The sequence below is a fragment of the Podarcis cretensis genome (genome assembly GCF_951804945.1).
Source record: "Podarcis cretensis genome assembly, chromosome: 5".
Classification (NCBI taxonomy): Eukaryota; Metazoa; Chordata; class Lepidosauria; order Squamata; family Lacertidae; genus Podarcis; species Podarcis cretensis.
Genome location: NC_137174.1, coordinates 30178688 through 30199254, shown reverse-complemented (window position 1 = coordinate 30199254; position 20567 = coordinate 30178688). Strand labels below are relative to the sequence as shown.

Genomic DNA, 20567 nt, shown 5'->3' with positions numbered 1-20567 from the left:
TCCTGCTCCGACTATGTAAGATGCTTTCCTCCAAAGCTGACTGCTGATTTGAAAAGTTTCCTGTAGAATGGTAATTGTGAACAAACACTGCCACCTGCTGTCCAAGTATAATAATGGCATACCTTCGTTTTCTTCCAGTGATTTAGGGCTACTGACCCTTTAAAAAAAAAATCTTCCTGGGCAGTAAGCTGCATTGAACATGTTGAGAACTGAGTAAAATGCCTAATATTGTGCTGCAAGGCACCTTGGCTCAGGAAATGAAACATCCAAATTTGAACAGGAAGTTCAAATCCCAAGTCTAATTTTTTATTTATTCCCAACTGTTACCGGAAAAATCCGAGGGCTCCCTTGGACAAAAAGTAAAGACACAAACCAGAGTAAATTGGAGCAAATCAGCAGCCTGTAGGCTTGGCCTTTATTGAACTGTTGCAACACGGTGCTCCCCTCACTTGCAGGAGAGAGGAAAGGACACAGAAAAATGGTGTGCAAGGCCTTATAAAACCTTTTGAAATTCCCACCCTGTAGATCAAGATCACCCCCAGAAACATCATACATACATCACAGAAAGGAGGGGTTGAGGGAGGAGTTGTGGTGGTAACCTGAGTGTCCTGTCACCTGGCTGGTTCCCTTCTCCCCCTCCCCATGAGTTATTTTCAGAAGACAAAAGGTAGTCGCAGTTTCCTGCCCCCTGAGGGGGAATCCAATCACTGTTCTTTTGTTATAGTTCGTGTTGAATCCACTCGTGTATGCAGTCCGTTGTGTTGTTGATGGTCTTCTGTCTGAGACCATCAGGGTTGGCATAGCAACTGGGCAGGGCTCCTGTGTATGTACTGGTATGCTCAAGGATTATGGCTGCCCTGTATCAAACCTTTCTCATTTTGTAGTCCTAAAAGTGGAACAGTGCAAATCCGATGTATGGTTGATTTTCTATGAATTTATAACAGAAGCGTAGTGTATGTAGTGTGTGAGTGTGAGTGTGTGTGAAGTTTGTACAAACTGAATGATTGGGAGGGGGTTCCTGCTACACCACTGAAACCCAAAGTTTTAGTTGCTTCCTATTTCCTGAATCGGCTGTGTTACTAAAGGCACTGTTTTGTGATTCTTATAGGATTTTTGATTTGAGTTTCTACTTATTGCTGTCATTTTAATGTACCGTTATTTTAACCTGATATTTTGCTTTTTATTAGTTGTTAGCTGCTTCGAGTATTTTATCAAGTTGCAACTTTAAAAAGTATTGGAAAAGAAAAATAAGGAATTAAAGTTCAGCAATAGAGCATCTCATTGCAGATGGCCACTCAAAAATCTTTAATGCAGGAGTTGGGAACCTGCATAATAACTTTTTTAAAGACCATGAAAATCCACCAACACTTGAGTGCATTTTTTCCCTAATGCACACATTCTGCAAAGTAATTTTTCATAACAATGCATTTTTATATGTTCACTAACACTTGTACTTTTAGGTCCGTTGCCCCCTAATATATGTGTTATTTGATCAATGAAGTGCATTGTAAAATTTGAGGAAGTGTGAGCTCTAGGGGATAGCTGTGTTTGCGTTCATATAGTGTTTGAGGAGGTGTGAATTACGTAGGTTTTCATTTGGACAGGGGCTGAAATGAATTTCTCCTACACTCCTAATGTACACAGAGATCTTGGGCTCATCTTGCTGGCTGTCATTAGAGCCATACTCATGTTGAATGTTTCACATGAAAGGGAAAGGTGAGTTGGGAGTAACTCCACAGGTGATTTTTGCTCCAGGACCACTTCTTCTGCGATACCTGCAGCAGAAAGATCCAGCATTCCATGTAGATTCCCCCATCGTTGCTGTTTTTTTTAAAAAAAACAGCAACATGTCAAAGAGTAAACGTTTCTGCATGACTCACTTCCTGATGTCATTTCACTATTTGCATAATGATAGCCACACTTCAGGAAAGCGACCTGCAGATGTCTAATAGCCATGAAATTCGAAAGTACACCTCTAGCGCTCAAGTATAGTGCAAATCTAGGTCCCAGATGCAAAGGACTCAGAACAGGAAGTGGATCTGCTGCCTTCATACCCTAGGCAAGAGGTAGACTGCTGAGTTGTATGGCTCATTGATCAGCTATGGCATGTTCTATTATTGTTCCTTTATGAATGTACGTTTCCTCAAGGGGCAACGGAGATCTATTTTATCCGGAGCTTTATTTCCAGCCGGAACTCAGTTCTGACAACTCTCAGGTGGGTGCCAGCGCCATTACGAGAGAACAAGGAAGACGTTCATGGTGAGTTCCAGCACCTCCTTTTCTAGGAAAAATAGCACTGGATCATTATTCATAAAACTCTGCTTGCACAAGGCTTGACTGAGAAGGACTTTGTCTTAATTATGACTTTCGAGCCTGTGTAATAGATAAAAGTAAGATTGCTTTTGAGATAGCAAAGGTGGATGAGCTGAGGCAAAGCAAGACAGAGTGAAAAGAGTAAAGCATTGCATGTCCTGTTCCCTTCAGGTGACTGACTAAAAGGGAAGCCTTTGTGTCTTCTCCCACCATTCTGACGCGAAGGGGCTTCCTGGAATGGAGCTTGCAAATATTCAGGATGCTGTTACTCAGCTGAATGTCCATGGCCCAACATTGGCTTTCCAGAACATTAGTTACCTGGTCACCACATGCTGGACTTTACCTTTCAAAGGAAAAGAAGAAAAGGAAGTTCTCAGGGATGTCAGGTAAGCCAGTTGCCATTTTAAACGGCAATTACATGTGTACTTGGACACTGGGGTTAGATCTGGACTAAATTGGTTCCATTCAGATCCTTCGGAAATCAATGGGAACTGCTTTCCCAGCCTCGGTGCCACATCTGCAATATGGGGATAGTACTGGCCTACCTTGAAGAGTTGTTTTAAGATGGACTGAGATAAGGGGGAGGGGGCTACCCATGAGGCTGGTCTGGAAGCTGCAGCTGGTGTCTCCTGACTTGAGCAGCCTATCACCGGCATAGAGCCCTGTGGCTGGAAAAAAATTGCATCGGCTGCCAGCATGCTACAAGACCAGGTTTAAGGCCTTGGGAATTGTAACTATAATTAGAATGAGGCCAGCCTATTTGAAGAGCCACTCCCAGGTCCCTGCAGTCCACAGGAGAGGCGCTTTTGACCCTGCTCCAACGCTCACTCCATGACCACCCAGAGCAGAACTTTTAGCACGGCTTCATGTAGTTTGGACATCCAACAAGTGGCGCTACGCTTATACCGGGGCAGGGGGAGAGAGCCTGTGACCCTCCAGACATTGCTGAACTAGAAGTCTCATCCTCCTTGACCATTGGCCATGCTGTCTAGGGCTGATGGGAGTTGGAGTCCAGAAACATTTGAAGGACCAGAGGTTCCCCATCACTGCTCTAAGCATAACACCATACATATTGGTTGGGTGTCCTGTTCTGGGTGGTCATGGCGCTTAGATACTGAGTTAAAACTTTGTTATCCACACAAGCTTTCCCTGTAGTCTGACCTAGTCACGTTGTCCATACTACTGAAGATGCTTTACTGTTTATCCTTATTTTGTTTTGTATATTCTTTTCAAGTTTTAAAATGCACACCCCTCTGGTATTTTATATCTTGAGTTGTTTATAACTTCTTACAAGGAAGACATAAATGAATAAAGTTATGTGGAATGCTTTTAACACTCTAAAGCCCTAGATAAATGCTGAATATTCATAGAATTGTAGAGGTAGAAGGGACCCTGAGAGTCATCTAATCCAACCCCCTGCAGGAATCTCAATTAAAGCACCCATGACAGATGACCATCCAACCTCTGCTGAAAATCCCCCAAGAACGGAGAATCTACCACAAGCATCCCCAACCTGCGGCCCTCCAGATGTTTTGGCCTACAACTCCCATGATCCCTAGCTAACAGGACCAGTGGTCAGGGATGATGGGACTTGTAGTCCAAAACATCTGGAGGGCTGAAGGTTGGGGATGCCTGGTCTACCACCTTCCAAGGAAGACTGTTCCACTGTCAAACAGCTCTTACTGTCAGAAAGTTCTTCCTGGTGTTTAGTCGGAATCTCCTTTCTTGTATCTTGAATCCATTGCTTCAGGTCCTAGTCTCCAGAGCAGGAGGAAACAAGCTGGCTCCATCCTCTTTAGATATTTGAATAGGGTTATCATATCTCCTCTTAGTCTGCTCTTATCCATGCTAAACATCCCCAGCTCCCTCGACTGTTCCTCATAGGCTTGGTTTATTGGGAATCTGAGTGAAATATAAAAGGGCACTTATCCACAATCAAAATATTGTGGATGTACCACAGATCGGATGCTGCACCTTTCACATGCAGGTGGGACTGGCTGTTGGGTTTCTTTTTATTTCTTTCCCCTCTTCACCGCTGTTTTGTGAGCATGCAATAGCACAACTCTTGTCAGCAATCTGATAAAATGATAGTAAAAGTTGATTGCAGGATGGGGCTGGAGACCGGGCCTCAAGCCAGTCAAAGAGGTGAAACAGGCAACTGGAGACAGAAATTCAATAAGCAAATTTGTACCAGCAAATTAATCTTGTACCACTTTGTTACAGTGCAATGTATCGACAAACGTTTTTGCACATACAATAAGCAAAATTGGCTTCTGGGATGTTTCTTTTTCGAATAACATTATGCACTTTTCTTAATAACAAAAACAAGAAAACTGACTGATGTTTTTCACTTGCTGCAGAAGATAATGTAGCCTCCTCAGGAGAGCACAAATCACACGCTGCTTTGCTGTGCTAGAAATCATGCAACTATGCAAACATAATTTGCCAACAGCAAACAAAGATGACCTTTGGTAGTGACAAACTGTCCTTTTCACAAATGATTAGGTTGCATATCCACCATACATTTAAAGCACACACACACCAAAGAATTTTGGAAGTTGTAGTTTAAGGTTGCTTGCAATTGTATGGGTTAAACTACATTCCCAGGATTCTTTGGAAGGAGGGGTGAATTTTAAATATATGGTGTACATGCAGCCTCAGTGACATTGAGTGATATCCAGTATTAAAGAGCAGACTCATTAAAATCAGTGATCCATTAGTTTCAATGGGTTTACTCCATGGAATCGTAGATCATAGAATCATAGATCTGTAGAGTTGGAAGGGACCCTGAGGATCATCTAGTCCAGCCCCCCTGCAATGCAGGAATATGCAACTGTCCCATACAGAAATCGAACCTGGAACCTTGGTGTTATCAGCACCATGCTCTAATCAACTGAGCTGTCCGGCCATGTATGACTTTGTCGGATATCGCCCACTGTTTCTATCTAATTCAAGTTAAGATCCTTTCCACATTTACCTGGGAGTAAGTGCCATTGGACTCAGCGAGACTATGCATGTCTGCTCAGAAAGAATTGTGCTATTGCTGGCCTATTGCAAGGATGGGGAAAGTGTGGCCTGCCAGATGTTGTTGGACTGCAACCCCCACCCCCAGTCACTGGCCACTCTGATCAGGGCTGAAGGGAATTTTAGTCCAGCGTCATCAGGCGTTCCACAGGTTTCCCAGCACTGGGCTATTAGATGCATTTGGTGGCGACTGGGAGTTAGTGGGAGCGGGCAAACTAGTGCCCAAATCATCCTTGCTGATTTATCTTTCCAGCCACTAATTGTAAGATGAAATCGGTTGTGTGTATATCACAAAAGCTGGAAGGATAGGTCTTCTGAGGAGAAAGGTAATATTGGCAAGGCAGTAAAATAAAAACTGCCACACCAACATGGTATTTTTCACACTGTTGCTGACACATGGCAGATCTTCAGCGCTTAAAAAAAAAACCCATGGCAATTTGTAACTTTAGAAAATAATAATAATAATAATTTTAAAAATTATTATTATTATTATTATTAGTTATTTATACCCCGTCCATCTGGCTGGGTTTTCCCAGCCACTCTGGGCGGCTTCCAACAAAGGATTAAAAATACATTAAAACATCAGTCATTAAAAACTTCCCTAAACATGGCTGCCTTCAGATGTCTTCTAAACATCAAATTTATTCTCTTCACATCTGATGGGAGGGCGTTCCACAGGGCGGGCACCACTACCGAGAAGGCCCTCTGCCTGGTTCCCTGTAACTTTGCTTCTCACATTGAGGGAACTAGCAGAAGGACCTCGACGCTGGACCTCAGTGTATGGACTGAACAATGGGGGTGGAGACGCTCATTCCATGCAAAATACAGTTCAGAAATGTCTGGTCTGGGAACTGGCACCAACCCATTTCTATTTCTGCAGTGGTATTATGAAGCCTGGGATGAATGCCATCTTGGGGCCAACCGGAAGTGGGAAAACTTCGTAAGTTTTGTCCTTCATACCTGTGTTTTGCATGTCCTGGGGATGACTCATTCCCCAGTTGCACTTTTCCCTCTGTATGCAATAGTTTCCTGCCTCCAGCCCACCTACTCTTCTCTCTTGGCAGCTCTTCCACCCACAGACAATGGCGCTTGCACATTCCCAGTGGAAGGTGCTCAGCCATCCACTTCTGCAACCAGCCACAGTTCTTGTTGGTCGATGTTTGCATTTGGATGCAGCCAATGCGTTTTCTGCAGCTGGGCGGGACACTTATTAAAATGGAGGCTCCGCACTGCAGGATCATGTGTGTTGAGTGCAGTTCCCCACGGCCAAATCCTTCTGTGCCCCCAGGGAAGTGGGTATAGGGTTGCAACCAGGCTGCAATTCTGTAGTCACTTCCTGAGAGTAAGGTCCATTGAACTCAGTGGGACTTACATCTCAGTATAGACATGGCACTAGACCACTGTAGTCTCTTAATTCCATTGTCTTTCTTTCCTTGTATGTTATAATAACAGGAAGTTTGAATATTAATTCTGGGGAGGGGGTTGTAAGAGAAAGCAGCCAGATAAGCAGAACATGGATAAACAAGTCCTTCAAAATTTACTCCTCTGTAATTTGTCTTGTTTTTCTTCTGCTGCTTCTATATATATTTTTAAACATTTATTCACATCATGCTCTGCTCTTCCTCCTTTTATTTCCATTTCAACTCTTCAATCAGGATTGTAATACCTTTACTTGGCATCATTTTTCTACAGTATCTTTCCCCTTATCTCCTCTACAATTCTTTTTTTTGGGGGGGGTCTTCTTTTTATTTTTAGACCCAAACCCCTCTTTTTCCCTTGTCTTCCTTTATTCTTGGCTTTTTCCATTCAAAATCTTCCCTGTTTTTTCCTTCTCCTCCTTTATTTTGTAGGCTTTTCACATCCTCCCTTTCTTTTTTGTTCTCCTTCCTCTTTATTCCAAGAGCTCCTGGGAACAGAGTGATGAGCTGCCCATGACTTGTTTCCTTCCCCTCCACCCCATCTCTAGGCTCCTTGATGTCCTAGCAGGATGGAAAGACCCCAAAGGGCTTACAGGTGGGCAGATATTTATGGATGGAAAGTTGGTAGACTCCAATTTTCATCAGTGTTCTGCCTATGTAGTCCAGGTAAACTCTTCTTTATGTGCAACTTTTTTTGTATCTGTTCACATATTTTATAGTTAATTGAAGTTAACCAATAATCTGAACAAGTGTACTCTGGATATGGATATACTAACCCCTTGGATTTACTGGAACATAATTTCAGGAAACTGAAAAAGAAATGAGTTGCAGCCTCATGAAATCACAGTGGTATTATTGCCCACCTCAGGCGTTCCCTTTATATACAGAAATGTCTTTAAGAGGTTTGCATGGAAACAACATGCAGAAGAAGCTAGACACTCACTTTCATCTGACCAGCCACTTTTCCATTTGAAATCTCTGCTTTCAGAGTAGAGAAATAAAGGTCAAGGAAGAGTCAATTCCCTTCTTATTGCTTCCCTAGAGCAAGCCCCACCCCCACCCCGCTCCTTCTTTGGAGGGGGGAGAAGAAAAGGAGATGGTGTCAGGGCCATGTTATTTGTATGTAATGCCCAGTTAACATCTCAATCATGGTCAGGGACAGAATTTGTATTCTAGATGCATCCTGATCTTGCTACAGTAAAAATGCCTCTAGGGATACTGGCGCAATTCACACTAAACCATATGGGGATAAGCCGCAGGAAGATTCAGGCTCACGCACTTCTTCTCCCTTCCTAATGCATGTCTGCAAGGCAGATTTTAGAAGCTTTTATTTCTGCTTTTGCATAGGCACAGCTGGTTGTGTCATCAGAACCCAATAAACGAAGCTTAGTGTTCACTGCGGCTTGTCCGAAACAAGTCAACTTCAGGGTTATGAAGCTGGCTTGTTTAAACCAACAATGCTTAACATCAGCCACAGTTTAGGGGTCAAGCATAATGCTAAACCATGGATGAATGGAAATTGAATTTCCTGCGCAGCTGTATCAAAGGAAAGAGGGGGCAGAGGAAGCAGACATTGGTTATTGTAGCTCGTTGGTTATTTTATTTTGCAATTGGTTATTGTAATCGAATTAAATATTAATCAATTTGCATATATTATGTTGCATTTCAGTGTATAGTAATGTGAACACTGCTTACAGGTATATCCCAACTTATTGCACAGTATGGTTCACAATCTTTGCTCCCTCATGTCAAAAAGCTCAAATGAAGAGGCTCTGCTTGAATCTATTGGCAAGTGGTTGTAAGCATGTTATAACGGTGGGATTAGGTGCCTTGGTTCTGTTACACTGAAGAGATCCACCATGCAAACAAAGGGATTGGATGTGTAATCCTGCCTGATACCCAGCAAGTGCTTGCCCCCAAAAAAGCTGCTGTTGCTCAGCATGGTGTCAGTGCTCTTATCCAATGTGTCCTCCTTCCCCTGTGGGAATCCTTTCGCTTCCTAAGGCATCTAAATTTCCCTGGCCTGCAGGAGGACATTCTGACAGGAACCCTCAGCATCCGGGAGAACCTCCAGTTCTCCGCCAACTTGCGGCTGCCACAGAACAGGAACAGCAACACAGAGAAGAAGGTCAAGGTTGATGCTGTGATACAGGAGCTGGGCCTACAGGACTGTGCAGACACCAAGGTAAGCCACAGAGCAACTTGTGGCCCTCCAGATCTGGTAGGAGTTCAGTTTCCATCAGCCACAGCCATCATGGTCCATGTTCGGGGATTACGGGACATCTGGAGTTGTACATCTTAGAGAAGGCCCAGTTCTTACAAACAATCAGGAAAGCCTGTTTGGGGGCTCCAAGCTGCAGGTGGGAATTTGCATGATAAAACACTCTCCTGTATATGGAAGACTGGCTTGTTGGAGAGCAGGGTCCCAGCCTATTCTTCTCCCTAACTTGCTAGATTTCTTTGTGCCGGAGTCTCCCTCTTTGGAGGCTATTCAGCCCCATGAGCTCCTGCTCCACACTTACCTTGTGAAGAGGAGACTCTACATATTCCCTGACACAGGTGGACTTCCTCCTCTGCTCTTGCATGAGGGCTGTGCTTGTATGAGGACCCTTTACATAGGAAGGTAATAGAAGAAGCCCATCCCCTTGTCTTGTCCCTGATTTCCATAGAGAACCAAGCTTCTTAGCATCTGCTTTAGAATGGTGAATGTTAATGAAACAGGAAATGGTAGAATGGCTGGGTTACGGTTTGTCTTTGGTGGAAGGTAAATTCAATGGATTTTTTTAAGCCTTTGTATCCTTTTATCTTCCCATGCTCCCTGCTTCTTTCCGTGGCGTCAGATTGGGACTGAATTCCTGCGTGGCGTTTCAGGGGGTGAGAAGAAACGCTGCAGCATTGGCATGGAACTGATCACTTCACCTTCCCTGATCTTTCTGGATGAGCCAACCACAGGGCTGGATGCCAACACAGCTAACGCCATCATGCAGCTCTTGCACCAGTGAGTTTCTGTGCGTTCTGTCTCTGCTAAAAATAAAAACGCCTTAACCCAAATAGGTCTTCAGAGATCTCTCACACACTCACTCAACACCCGCCCGCCCCAAAAAATGCTAATGAGGCAACGGAGTGATACGCATGAATGGGAAACTAGTGTTCATACAGCCAGAGCTTTAACATGCAGCTTCTACTGCAGTAGTCCCCATTGCTAAAGAGACAAGCCACCATCCATTTTAAGAAGCAGCTTGCCTCTATGGCAGAGAAATCTGCTGCAGGTGAAGCAACATCTGCATACGATTTTTTCTTTTATGAATGCACATTATTTATTTGCGTTTAACACACCACCAGAAATAATACCTATCTGCATAGCAGCAGTCGCACATCGTCCTCGGAACACACTGCCAGGGCTAGAACTCAGCAACTGCTGAGCGCTTTCTGGTGGCAGCCATGTGCTAAGGACCTCTTTCACTCCAACAACTAAGCATTATCTGCTTTGCAGACTTTCCAGGAAAGGGAGAACGGTGATCTTCTCAATTCATCAGCCGCGCTACTCCATCTTCAGGCTGTTTGACCATCTGACCTTGATGAGCAAGGGAGAAATAATATTTGCAGGAGCAGCAAATGAAGCCACAACTTACTTCAATAGCATTGGTAAGGAAGAAAAGAGTCTCTCCCAGAAAAGAAACAAAAAGCATCTATGACTTCTGGAGGAGCTTTAGAAAGACAGGATGGAACTTTTAAAGCCAGCACATAAAAATATTCTGATTTCTTCTCAGAGTGTCCAGTAAATCATCATGAGCTGTGGCAGGAAATGCCCTGAACTGAATCTGTTAGGCCTGTCTTTGTGTGTCTCTCTCACACACATGAATTTCAATTTCAGGCTATCAGTGTGAGCAGTTTAACAATCCCTTGGACTTCTTTCTGGATGTAATTAGTGGGGAGGTGATACAGTCCCAGCCTCAACAAGACTTGGGTGAGTGTTTTTCCCCCTCCAGTAATTTATTTAGTTTGAGAAACTGAGTCGGGGGGGGGGGTAATCTTCCCAAACTATAATGGTTGTAGTTGTGGTTATGGAAGCCTGACTTTCAGACAGCAGGGCCTGCCTTCCCAAGGACAGAGACCATCCATTAGATATGGCAACATTTAAATTCTCACAATGCTGCTCTACCTTTGCTTCGAGGTAAGCCTGAGAACAACGGTAGGAGAGGGACTGAAAGAGTAAGCTGTGAATCTGATTCAAATCAAATCTCCCCTCATTTTGAAAGGTACTTGTTGGCTGCAGACTAGCCACATGCTCTTGGCCTCAGGCCTCCATCTGCAATATGGATATATTAATACTGACCTGCCATACAGGAGTGGTGTAACAATTAATGAGATAAATGAAACTATTTGAGCACCCTTGTTGAGAATTATAATTATCCCACCATTAACAGAATGGTGGGATTAGGAGACTCTACATATTATCAGGGACAAGAACAGAAAACGCCCATCGCTGAGCCCAGGAACCAGCCACCCAACAAATATTTAACAGTGCCAAATTATCATCAGCTCCCATCCCTTCTGTGTACTCTGTCCTGTGCCTTTTATGCTCAGCCTTTAATAAATGGAGACGGAAGCAATGCAGCCCACAGTGAAACTAATGTGTCTGCATCAGGCTTGAAGTAGGAGATGGCATACAGCCATTCGGGAAATTTAATTTTCCACTAACACCATAATAGCACTGAGATCAGCCTTTGCTGGTCTCCCGCAAGCCGGAACTATACAGGCGCATGAAAACGAGCCATAATGAGAGCTTTGTACACTGAAATGATGGGTAATTTTGAAGATCGTTGGATACTCCTTCCCAGTGTATAATGAAGATTAGACTAGCCCTTTACAATGCTATTTTTAGGGCACCCTAGTCAAATTGCCCTGAGTCTGGCTGCAGTCATGTCTTGTCAAAAACAAAAAGTTTTGGGCAGAAGCAATTGTAATTTGCCACTGCCGCCGCTGAGGTTCTGATTTTCTGCCACACCTGCAGTCTAGCTAGCCACAGTGGCACCCGTAAAAAGTGGTGGGTCAGAAGCGAATTTGGCCCAATCCCTGTGTCCATTTCAGGCTGATGCAGCATTTGGGCCTGACTCAGACCCTTTGCCAGCCAGCGCTGACTTAAGAATAGCTTGGGATCCAGACCTGCTTTGCCCTTGGAACAATTGGAAGCCTTCTGCAAGGTTCCGCCAAGAGACGTCTTGCTGGTGAACCTGCCACCTGCATGCTTGGCGGGTGGGTGAGGCGGGTCTGCACTGGCAGAGTGTTGCAAGTGTCGCTCTGTTGGTAGCTGGCATGGGTGGCTGATGTGTCCAAACGGATTGCGACCTGATGCCAGGATAGCTAACAGAAATCACATTCGTTTTTAGCTGGGATTGATCAGGGAACGTTCCACCATTAGACAAATTGAGATGGCCACCTCAAACAGCAGATAACTGGGGCTGGGTGAGGAGGAAGCAGTCTGCCAGAAATGTCCCTCACTAAGCGAGCAGGCCGGAGGTGGTGGTTATCCCACCTGGCCACCCCCTCCAGCAGGCATTACACATGCGCTTATGTTGCTCAGCTCATGGGATGCATGCTGGCACCATGGCTGACTAGGTGCCAAGTGGGCTGGTGTGCAAGTGGTGGCAAGGTCTCGAAGGGCAGAATGATGTGGCCTGGTCTGCACCCCACCCCCAGGGCCTTGTACTCACGGGTGCAGTGGGGGGCTGCCCCATCACTGTTGTCGCAGGAAGATTCCACTGCCAGTCCAGTCCTTTTTTTGCATGTAGAATGTGGAGCTGCCATCTTGTCCTTCGCCTCAGGCAACATATAATGCCTTGGGCTGGTAGGAACTGGGTCATACCGCTTGTATCTTAAGATGAATAAACTGTCTCTTTTTAAAAAATCTACCTTTTGTTTGAAGCAGGCAACAAGAAGGATGGCCTTTTCTCCAGCAAGTGTTCCCTTGACAAGAACGCGCTTTCCAGTTATTACCATCAGTCCTCCTACTATGAGCAGCTGCAAGAAGATCTGAAAAACCTACAGTCATTCCAGAACCAAGGCTGCGATGCTACCACACCAAAAGCCACTTATGCCACCTCATTCGCCCAACAGGTGAAGGGGGAAAGGGCTGGGAACAGGGGCAGGAACAGAGAAAGGGTGACGGATCCGCAAATAAGCACAACATTTGCCTTGATCCGTTCAAATAAACCTGTAATAAAACTGGGCTACAATCTGCATAGGTCAGTTTTGTTTTCTCTACCTATTTAACCAAATGTGGGGACATTAAAAATCTTTCTTCTTCTTCTTCTTCTTCTGATGGCCATTTCTCAGTTGAGATTCCTGCACTGCAGGGGTTGGACTGCAGGACCCTCCCCACTCTGTGATTCTGTACAGTAATCTCCATACAACTACCAAGGAAGGGCTATCCTCCTTTTCCTAAATCATTGACCAAAACACCCCCAACTCTTGTTAGCTAGAGCTCTGTGTCCAATATTGTATTTAGAACTCACATCAGCATAAACAGCTACTATAGTTTTGCCTTCTGCTGCTTGCAACCAACTCTGTGACTGTACGTATTGCCATATGGGCAGCGGCAGTGCTTCTGATTTGCGTTCTACTGCTAAGAGTGATGTCTGCCACTTTGAATGAAGAATGTGATACATCATTAAGCTCGTTGTAGATGGTGACACGCCTGCCCTGAGCAACGAGGCTGTGTGTGCAGCACAATCACAGGATGGTACCCGACAAAGTCCTCCTTGGGGCAGACCCATAACAATTAATGGACTGAACTAACTAATGTCTGTCCATTTCAGTGGATCTAGTATGTTTATGACTTAAAAGGTTTCTTTTTGTTTTGTTTTGGTTTTTCCAGATAATTGTCCCAAACATGGGACGCCACTTTGCTGGGAAGGTGGACATTTTCACAGATAGCAACATCTTTAGGGGGGAAATTGTCAAGAAGTAGGGAGAGAGATCCCTCATGTCAAGCTATTAATGCCACACTGTTCTCTAGTTGTATGTTGTGAGCTGCCGTAATGTGAAGCATCTGCTGAGGAATCCTCAGACCTCCATTGGCCAGATCCTTTTGGGCATGGTCTTCTCCTTGTTGGTGGGGCTCATTTACTACCAAATCCCGGACACTCTGCCGGAAGCCCTACAGAACAGGTAAGGTGCTCATTCCTACTCAGATGGCCCTAGAGCACAGCATTTCACCATCTTTCTTTCTCCCATGTTCCCATGTTCTAGCATGTCCAATGGGAATGTTTTTGAGCATCCTGATGGGCCTCCTCAGCAAATTGTAGCTTGGGTGAATCCAGAAGCTATTTATGTTTCCAGACTGACTCCTGGCAGTTTCCTCTGGATGCAATCCTCTGAGAATAGAGTATCTCATCAGGATTAGAGATGGGGGCAAAATCAGGGTCAGTTTGCATTTTGATGTACAACTGCATAATTTGCACTTCTCAGAACAATTTGCAAACCAAAACACAGCTATCCTTTGACATTCACATCTGCAGTGATGTGTACATAAATGTGTGTATATTGGGGGACAGTTGTACGTAAAAATGCAAATATTAGTGAAAATAACATGCCAGATGTATTATAATAAAGAAAATGCAACAATGTTGGAAGAATGTGAATTAAAATGCTGACAAACTCATGAGCATTTGAGAGAGGGGTGGGGAGGAATCACAAACTGATGTGGAAATGTGCAGGATTGCAGACTGGAAAAATGAGATACAGAGAGAACCCAAAGTAGACACCCCCTAATTGATATAAAATCCATACAGTATGTGAGTGCAGTAAATGAAGGGAGGGAATTGAAATGAAATGGCATAATTTTTCTTAATGAAGAAGAATTATGCTGTTACTGCTAATTTGCACAGTTGCAGTTTTAACTTGACTTGTGGAAAGGGACCCTTCTAACCACTGGACGTCTTACTCAACTGCCTCTCTGACATTTCCAGTATCAGTAGGCATTTCTCATGCATTTTCAAGCTGTTACTTTCATACTGGCTAGAAACCTGCCCTTTTAAAAAGAAAGCCAAGTGTGTAAGTGGGTGGCTGGCTGGCAGTGGAATTCTGCACTAAATACCGCAGTCTGCACTCCTGCATAATTGCAGCATGCACAGAGTTATATGTAATTCCTCTTTCGTACATCTGTTCTTTTTTTGCTGCAGGCTAGGAGCTTTCTTTTTCATGGTTCTCACTCAGATCTTTGGGAACTTGTCAGCTGTGGAGCTCTTCATCTACGACAGAAAGCTCTTCATGTGAGCAGCAGTCCTGCTTCTGAGAAAATCCATTCTGTAATAGACATGCCCAGTGCCATGGCCTTTCCAGAAAACTGTGCCTGCAGAGTCTCAAATTTAATTAGATGTGTAATGGTGTAATTATGGCATCAAGGAGCTAGCCAATGCAGGTTTTCCTCTCCAAAATTTGCTTGCAGGATTAGAAGGGGGAGCAAGGTTGAAATCATCAGCTGTAAAAACAACAACACCCCCTCTTTGTTCCTTCCATGCCCCAGCCTTGCACCTTGAGATAGGATTGTAGAACGGGAAAGGCCATCGGTTCAACCACTGGCCCCGAGAGTATTTTGACCCTGAATATGTATGTCTCCAAGAGAGATGATTCCACTCTCTTGCTTCAGGGGGAACTTTGGTTCCATTGTGACACTGTTCTTTATAGGTGGGAATGGAAATCCACCCAGTGGTGGATTTGGGGCTCTCAAATTTCAGCACCTCTCCCATTCCATTCTTCAGCAATGTTTTGGCACCCCCTGCAGCATGTCGCACTACCCTAAAACAGTCTCTGATCCACCTTCCTAAGAACCTTGTTCACCTGTTGAATCCCGTGTTGGTGGCACAGCTTTTTAAATACATTAATGTAGAGTTGTTGCATCTTTGTGTCCTTCTGCTGATCGAAGGCTCTGATGGGTTCCAGGAAAGTGGATGGTGTTGAAAAATATTATCCATTTTTTTACCTCTTGTGGCCCTCCCTCCCTGCATTTCTCCTCCCATGCTGTCCTAGAGGGTTCTCTGCAGATTTTTCATGCAGCTGCATGAAAGAGGGAAGGGGGAATCGACTATAATAGCCTCTCCCTGCTTTGAACGTCAACTGGACCGAAGAGCTTTCTGTCAGTATGGAGACACAACCAGATACAACCCTGAGTTTCCTCCTTTTCCTTTTTCTAGCCATGAGAGTGCCAGAGGTTACTATAGGACATCTGCATACTTTCTAGCCAAAGTGTTTGCTGATCTCGTTCCCAATCGAATCCTGCCTGTCCTGCTGTTCTCTTCCATTTCCTATTTCATGATGGGTGAGTAAAGTGTTATGTTATTTGATCTGAACCATCAACTGGTGGTGGCAGTGGTGACATAAGGGGTGGGGAGTGTGCCATTTCTTCCAGTCCAAATCTTTTTTGGGGGGAAATAAGACACAAATTAAGGATTTTTAAACACACAATTCTAAAGGTCAGCAAACACATCAAGGACAGTGTGAGCAGAGAGTAGGCCATGTTTCACTGTTAGACCAATTTCCAACAGGTCATCTAGGAGTGGACCGTGATCTGCTGGTTGCTGGGATTCTTGCAGAGAATGATGGACTGCATGAATCCAGCCGGCTACTGTTCTCTTTCTTCCTTTGTGAGCCTTTTGTTCTTTGCCAAACATGAACAAAGCTTGGAAATCTCTCTTCAGCAGGAGTCTTTGTACACAAATATGCCTCTGATCTGTTCCCCACCCCCTCACAACCTTGAATAGCCCATCATCAGCTATGCTTTTTTGTTCTCTTGGGAGTGTCAGCCCTGCAGTCAGTAACACATAAATATTTGCCCAAAGTAAGACACAAATCCATTTCCTCAAGCAGAAAACCCATGAAGGGAAACAACCAACCAAAGGCCACTTAAGAGAACCCAAATGGATGCAGGGATAGAAGCACTAAATGAGCTAGGACAGTGATGGGGAACTTGTGGCCCACCCAATGCTCTTGGACTCCCAACTCCCATCATAGAATCATAGAGTTGGAAGAGACCACAAGGGCCATCGAGTCCAACCCCCTGCCAAGCAGGAAACAACCCTAGCCAAAGTGACCAGGAATGATGGGAGCTGGAGTCACAGCAGTTTCTGGAGGACCAAAGATTCCCCATCCCTAAACTAAGGGTTTGAAGGATGCCATGCAACTTTTTCTCTTTCTGCCCACCTCCAGGTCTCAAATATGATGCAGAATCTTTCTTCCTGCACGTTTTGTCTCTTAGCCTGACTAACCTTGCAGCAGTGAGCATGGCTTTCCTAGTGAGCGCCAGTGTCAATGCATTTGCCATTGCCAACCTCTTGATTGCCCTTCCATATGTCTTCATGATGGTAAGCTGTTCTGTTTTTCAGTTCTTCAAAACATTAATATGGATGGTGCACCCTTTTTTAATAACGTGCATGGCTACTTACAGAACAGTTTCTGCTGGAGTTTAAGCTCTGCGTATGAAATTTCTAGGGTGCAGTTAGACGTTACAGCAAAAGACAAAACTAAGATACTGAAATCAGATACAAACAGTAGCCCCAAAAGCACCAAGTATTTGTCCCTCATTGCTTTGCTCACTTCTGTGACTTCGAGCCAAACTATAGAATGGCTAGATCAAAATGTCACATCAAACTATGGTTAAGCGAGATGTGAATGAGCCCAGTCCCCTAAAGAGCTCTTTTGCTCCCCACTCCCCCCTAAGGAGGAGTTTGGAAGCTTTAGCTTACACTAATTGCAGCATACCTTACAGTCTGGAACTGTGGTTAATGTTGGTCATGGTTAGTCAAGCCAATTTCAGAACCCGTGGTTTGAAGTTCGGCTTGTTGAAAATTAATCCATTTGTTACTCCTAATGTCACCACAATTGGTGGTTAACCAAAAGCGAAAGCTAATGCTTCCAAACTGTCTGTCACTGTTTAATGAACCCCTTGGGACTTGTTAAGTTCTTACTGTGGTTTTTAATTATTTGCTTGTTTGTTTGGGCATCTTATATCCTGCAGGTCTTTGGTGGGTTTCTTGTAAACCTCAATTCCATGTTGAGCTGGCTGTCCTGGATCAAATGGATTAGTATCTACAGATATGGCATGAATGTGAGTTACAGGAACTGACTTTTTTCCAGCTGCAGCTCCCTCCCCAAGATGTTTTAAAGGTTATTTCCCCAACTGGCCTACAGGTCTGGAAAGAGGTCTGCTGGGAGGGGGTTGGTGAGAGTCTCCCAGGAGGAGAATCAGTGGGTAGGTAAATGATTAAATCAGTGTTTAACAAACTTGGGTTGTTGTTGAACCAAAGTATCATCATCACTACCTAGCAGGACCACTGGTCAGGGACGATGGAGTCCAACAACAGCTGGAGACCCAAGTTTGAGAAACACTGGGTTAAATGCTCAGACACTTCCCATCTCACAACACTGCTTTGTACACCTAGCTCCAGTTATCTTTTCTTTCCCTTTTGCAAACAATATCAATGACAAAAATGCACCTGGGGGAAAAAGTGTCACAAATGGGTGCTTCTGGAACTGGTTCTGATGCTCATGCAAGTTTATTGTAACATCCACTCTAGCCTGAGCTGTGGCATCAGCATCAAAATGTCTAACCCACCCCAATTTAATCCAGATTTACTTTCTGCAGAAAATCCACCCAAGTTTTTTTTAAAAAAAAAACATAATGCAAACCAACAGATACCTGAACTGGTTTGCAATATGAAAGCACCCAGAAACTGGGTGACCTGACAGTCAGAAATGTCTCCCCCACCCCAATAATTTGCGTTTGTAAAATGCGTGTTTCAATTTCAGGCTCTGACCATCAATGAACTTAAAGGAAGAGTCTTCTACTTGAACTCTACCAGGTAAAAACCATCCTGTTGGGGAGAGCAGTCTAATGGGGGATGGGAAACAGAGAAAAGCTGGCAAATTCAGAGCTCTGCTGGTCTCACACCAGCCAGGACCAAAAGCTGGGGCTGGGAGCAGCTGGATGGGAAAGTAAGTGTTCCACCTCCAGGGCTTGCATTTTCCCTCCCTTGTCAGTGGTGTGTTGGAGAAACATAAGGCCATGGGATACTGTGGAGCCCAAGGGGCTTTCCACCCACCTCTGCATTCCCTCCTCTGTTCTGCCATTGGAAGGGTAGAGAAGGAGGGATGGCTCCAAGAGAAATCCAATGGCCCTGGCCACATCCATTGCACTCATGAAGAACCACAAGCATCCCATGGCTGAGAGCAAGAAATGGTGAATCAAAACTGATACCAACCTCTCTTCCTGCGGTTGAGTGGGAAGGTGAATTCTGCCTCTGAAGTTGCACTTATCACAGCTGATAGGTCTCATTACAAGCTATTTTCCATGAATTTAATTTCTATAAAAAGACAATTCAGTGGGGTTTTTTTTGTTTTGGTTTTGAAAAATGACATGTAGGTTGGCAAAGTAAGAGTTATATTCTGGAATATTCCAGAAGCTTTTCTCAAGAATGTTTGCCTGCTTGTTAGCTATGGGGGTACTGTGCAATGCCCAGAAGGTTTGGGTTCACTGGGCTTTACCAGCAGCCTACTTCCCATATTCTTCCTTCAGGGTCCCTGGAGAGCATTACATGAAGGACCAAGAGATTGACTACAGCACGTGGGGTTTCTGGGAGAATGAGCTGGCCCTCTTCTGCTTGGCATGCATCTTCCTCTTTTTTGCTTACATGCAGCTCTTGAGAGTAAACCGTTGGAAATAGACTACGTTTCCAAGCACAATTCAAAGTGCTGGTGTTGACCTTTAAAGCCCTAAACGGCCTCGGCCCAGTATACCTGAAGGAGCGTCTCCACCCCCATCGTTCTGCCCGGACGCTGAGGTCCAGTGCCGAGGGCCTTCTGGCGGTTCCCTCATTGCGAGAAGCAAAGCTACAGGGAACCAGGCAGAGGGCCTTCTCGGTCGTGGCGCCTGCCCTGTGGAACGCCCTCCCATCAGATGTCAAAGCAATAAATAACTACCTGACATTCAGAAGACATCTTAAGGCAGCCCTGTTCAGGGAAGTTTTTAATCTGTGATATTTTAGTGTATTTTGGTTTTTATGGAAGCCGCCCAGAGTGGCTGGGGAGACCCAGCCAGATGGGCGGGGTACAAATAATAAATTATTATTATTATTATTATTACCGTATTAATGAGCCATTAGGAGAACAGCTACCCTGCTGGAGTCTCTCCTCTATCTTATGAAATTAGGACTTTGCCAAATTAAGATGTTTTTACGGATGAACAATTGGGATTGTGAATAGGTGTTGTCACGCTCCTCTTGAAGAATGAGAGAGTAGGAATGTACCTCCTCTTTGTACATTTTTTTTAAATAAAATTTTTAAAGTGCCACGCTGCTGTCAATGTGACCTGTTGATTGAAAAACTATTCAGTGGTACTAAAAAATGCATGTCTTGGTTTGCATTTGGTTCCTCACCTTAGCAGCAATGATTACGAAAACAACATTTTGTTCGGTTATGAAGTTAAAAAAAGTTTTTTCTTTTTTTACAAAATCATTAAATTTATTTTCTATATAAAGAATTGCATCTCTGTACACACCAGAATTCCAGTCAATAGGCAGGAAAAATACAGTACATCACAATACATACAGGACTCAAATTAATCAGGGATACCAAATATCATACAAAAATATATAAATTAGGAAATTAAATTGGCATCAAAGCAAGCTGCCATTATCTGACTTAATCCAGATAGTGGTTTATAGTAGAAAGGCACAAAAGATTAATCAAGGCCTCCAGAGTGCTTTCCCTAACCCATAAGAAGCAGCATCAAAACATGATTGCACAGTATTTTAAAAA

General features: G+C 44.2%; 1 protein-coding gene across 3 annotated transcripts in view; it reads left to right on the top strand.

The window, feature by feature from the left end:
• Positions 1 to 19749, top strand: part of LOC307216249 (broad substrate specificity ATP-binding cassette transporter ABCG2-like) — a 30355-nt gene extending 10606 nt beyond the window's left edge. Inside the window, exons 3-18 of one of the 3 annotated variants that reach the window (XM_079976292.1) lie at positions 2149 to 2259; positions 2485 to 2699; positions 6218 to 6277; positions 7304 to 7421; positions 8785 to 8940; positions 9596 to 9753; positions 10249 to 10400; positions 10630 to 10722; positions 12682 to 12872; positions 13774 to 13925; positions 14939 to 15028; positions 15950 to 16074; positions 16962 to 17116; positions 17770 to 17859; positions 18561 to 18613; positions 19327 to 19749. In XM_079976292.1, the coding sequence (XP_079832418.1) occupies positions 2551 to 2699; positions 6218 to 6277; positions 7304 to 7421; positions 8785 to 8940; positions 9596 to 9753; positions 10249 to 10400; positions 10630 to 10722; positions 12682 to 12872; positions 13774 to 13925; positions 14939 to 15028; positions 15950 to 16074; positions 16962 to 17116; positions 17770 to 17859; positions 18561 to 18613; positions 19327 to 19474 (1890 nt within the window). In that variant the 5' untranslated portion in view covers positions 2149 to 2259; positions 2485 to 2550 and the 3' untranslated portion in view covers positions 19475 to 19749. The remainder of the gene's footprint in view (positions 1 to 2148; positions 2260 to 2484; positions 2700 to 6217; positions 6278 to 7303; positions 7422 to 8784; positions 8941 to 9595; positions 9754 to 10248; positions 10401 to 10629; positions 10723 to 12681; positions 12873 to 13773; positions 13926 to 14938; positions 15029 to 15949; positions 16075 to 16961; positions 17117 to 17769; positions 17860 to 18560; positions 18614 to 19326) is intronic. The other 2 variants (XM_079976291.1, XM_079976293.1) reach the window with 2 other exon arrangements.
• Positions 19750 to 20567: the final 818 nt, after the last annotated feature.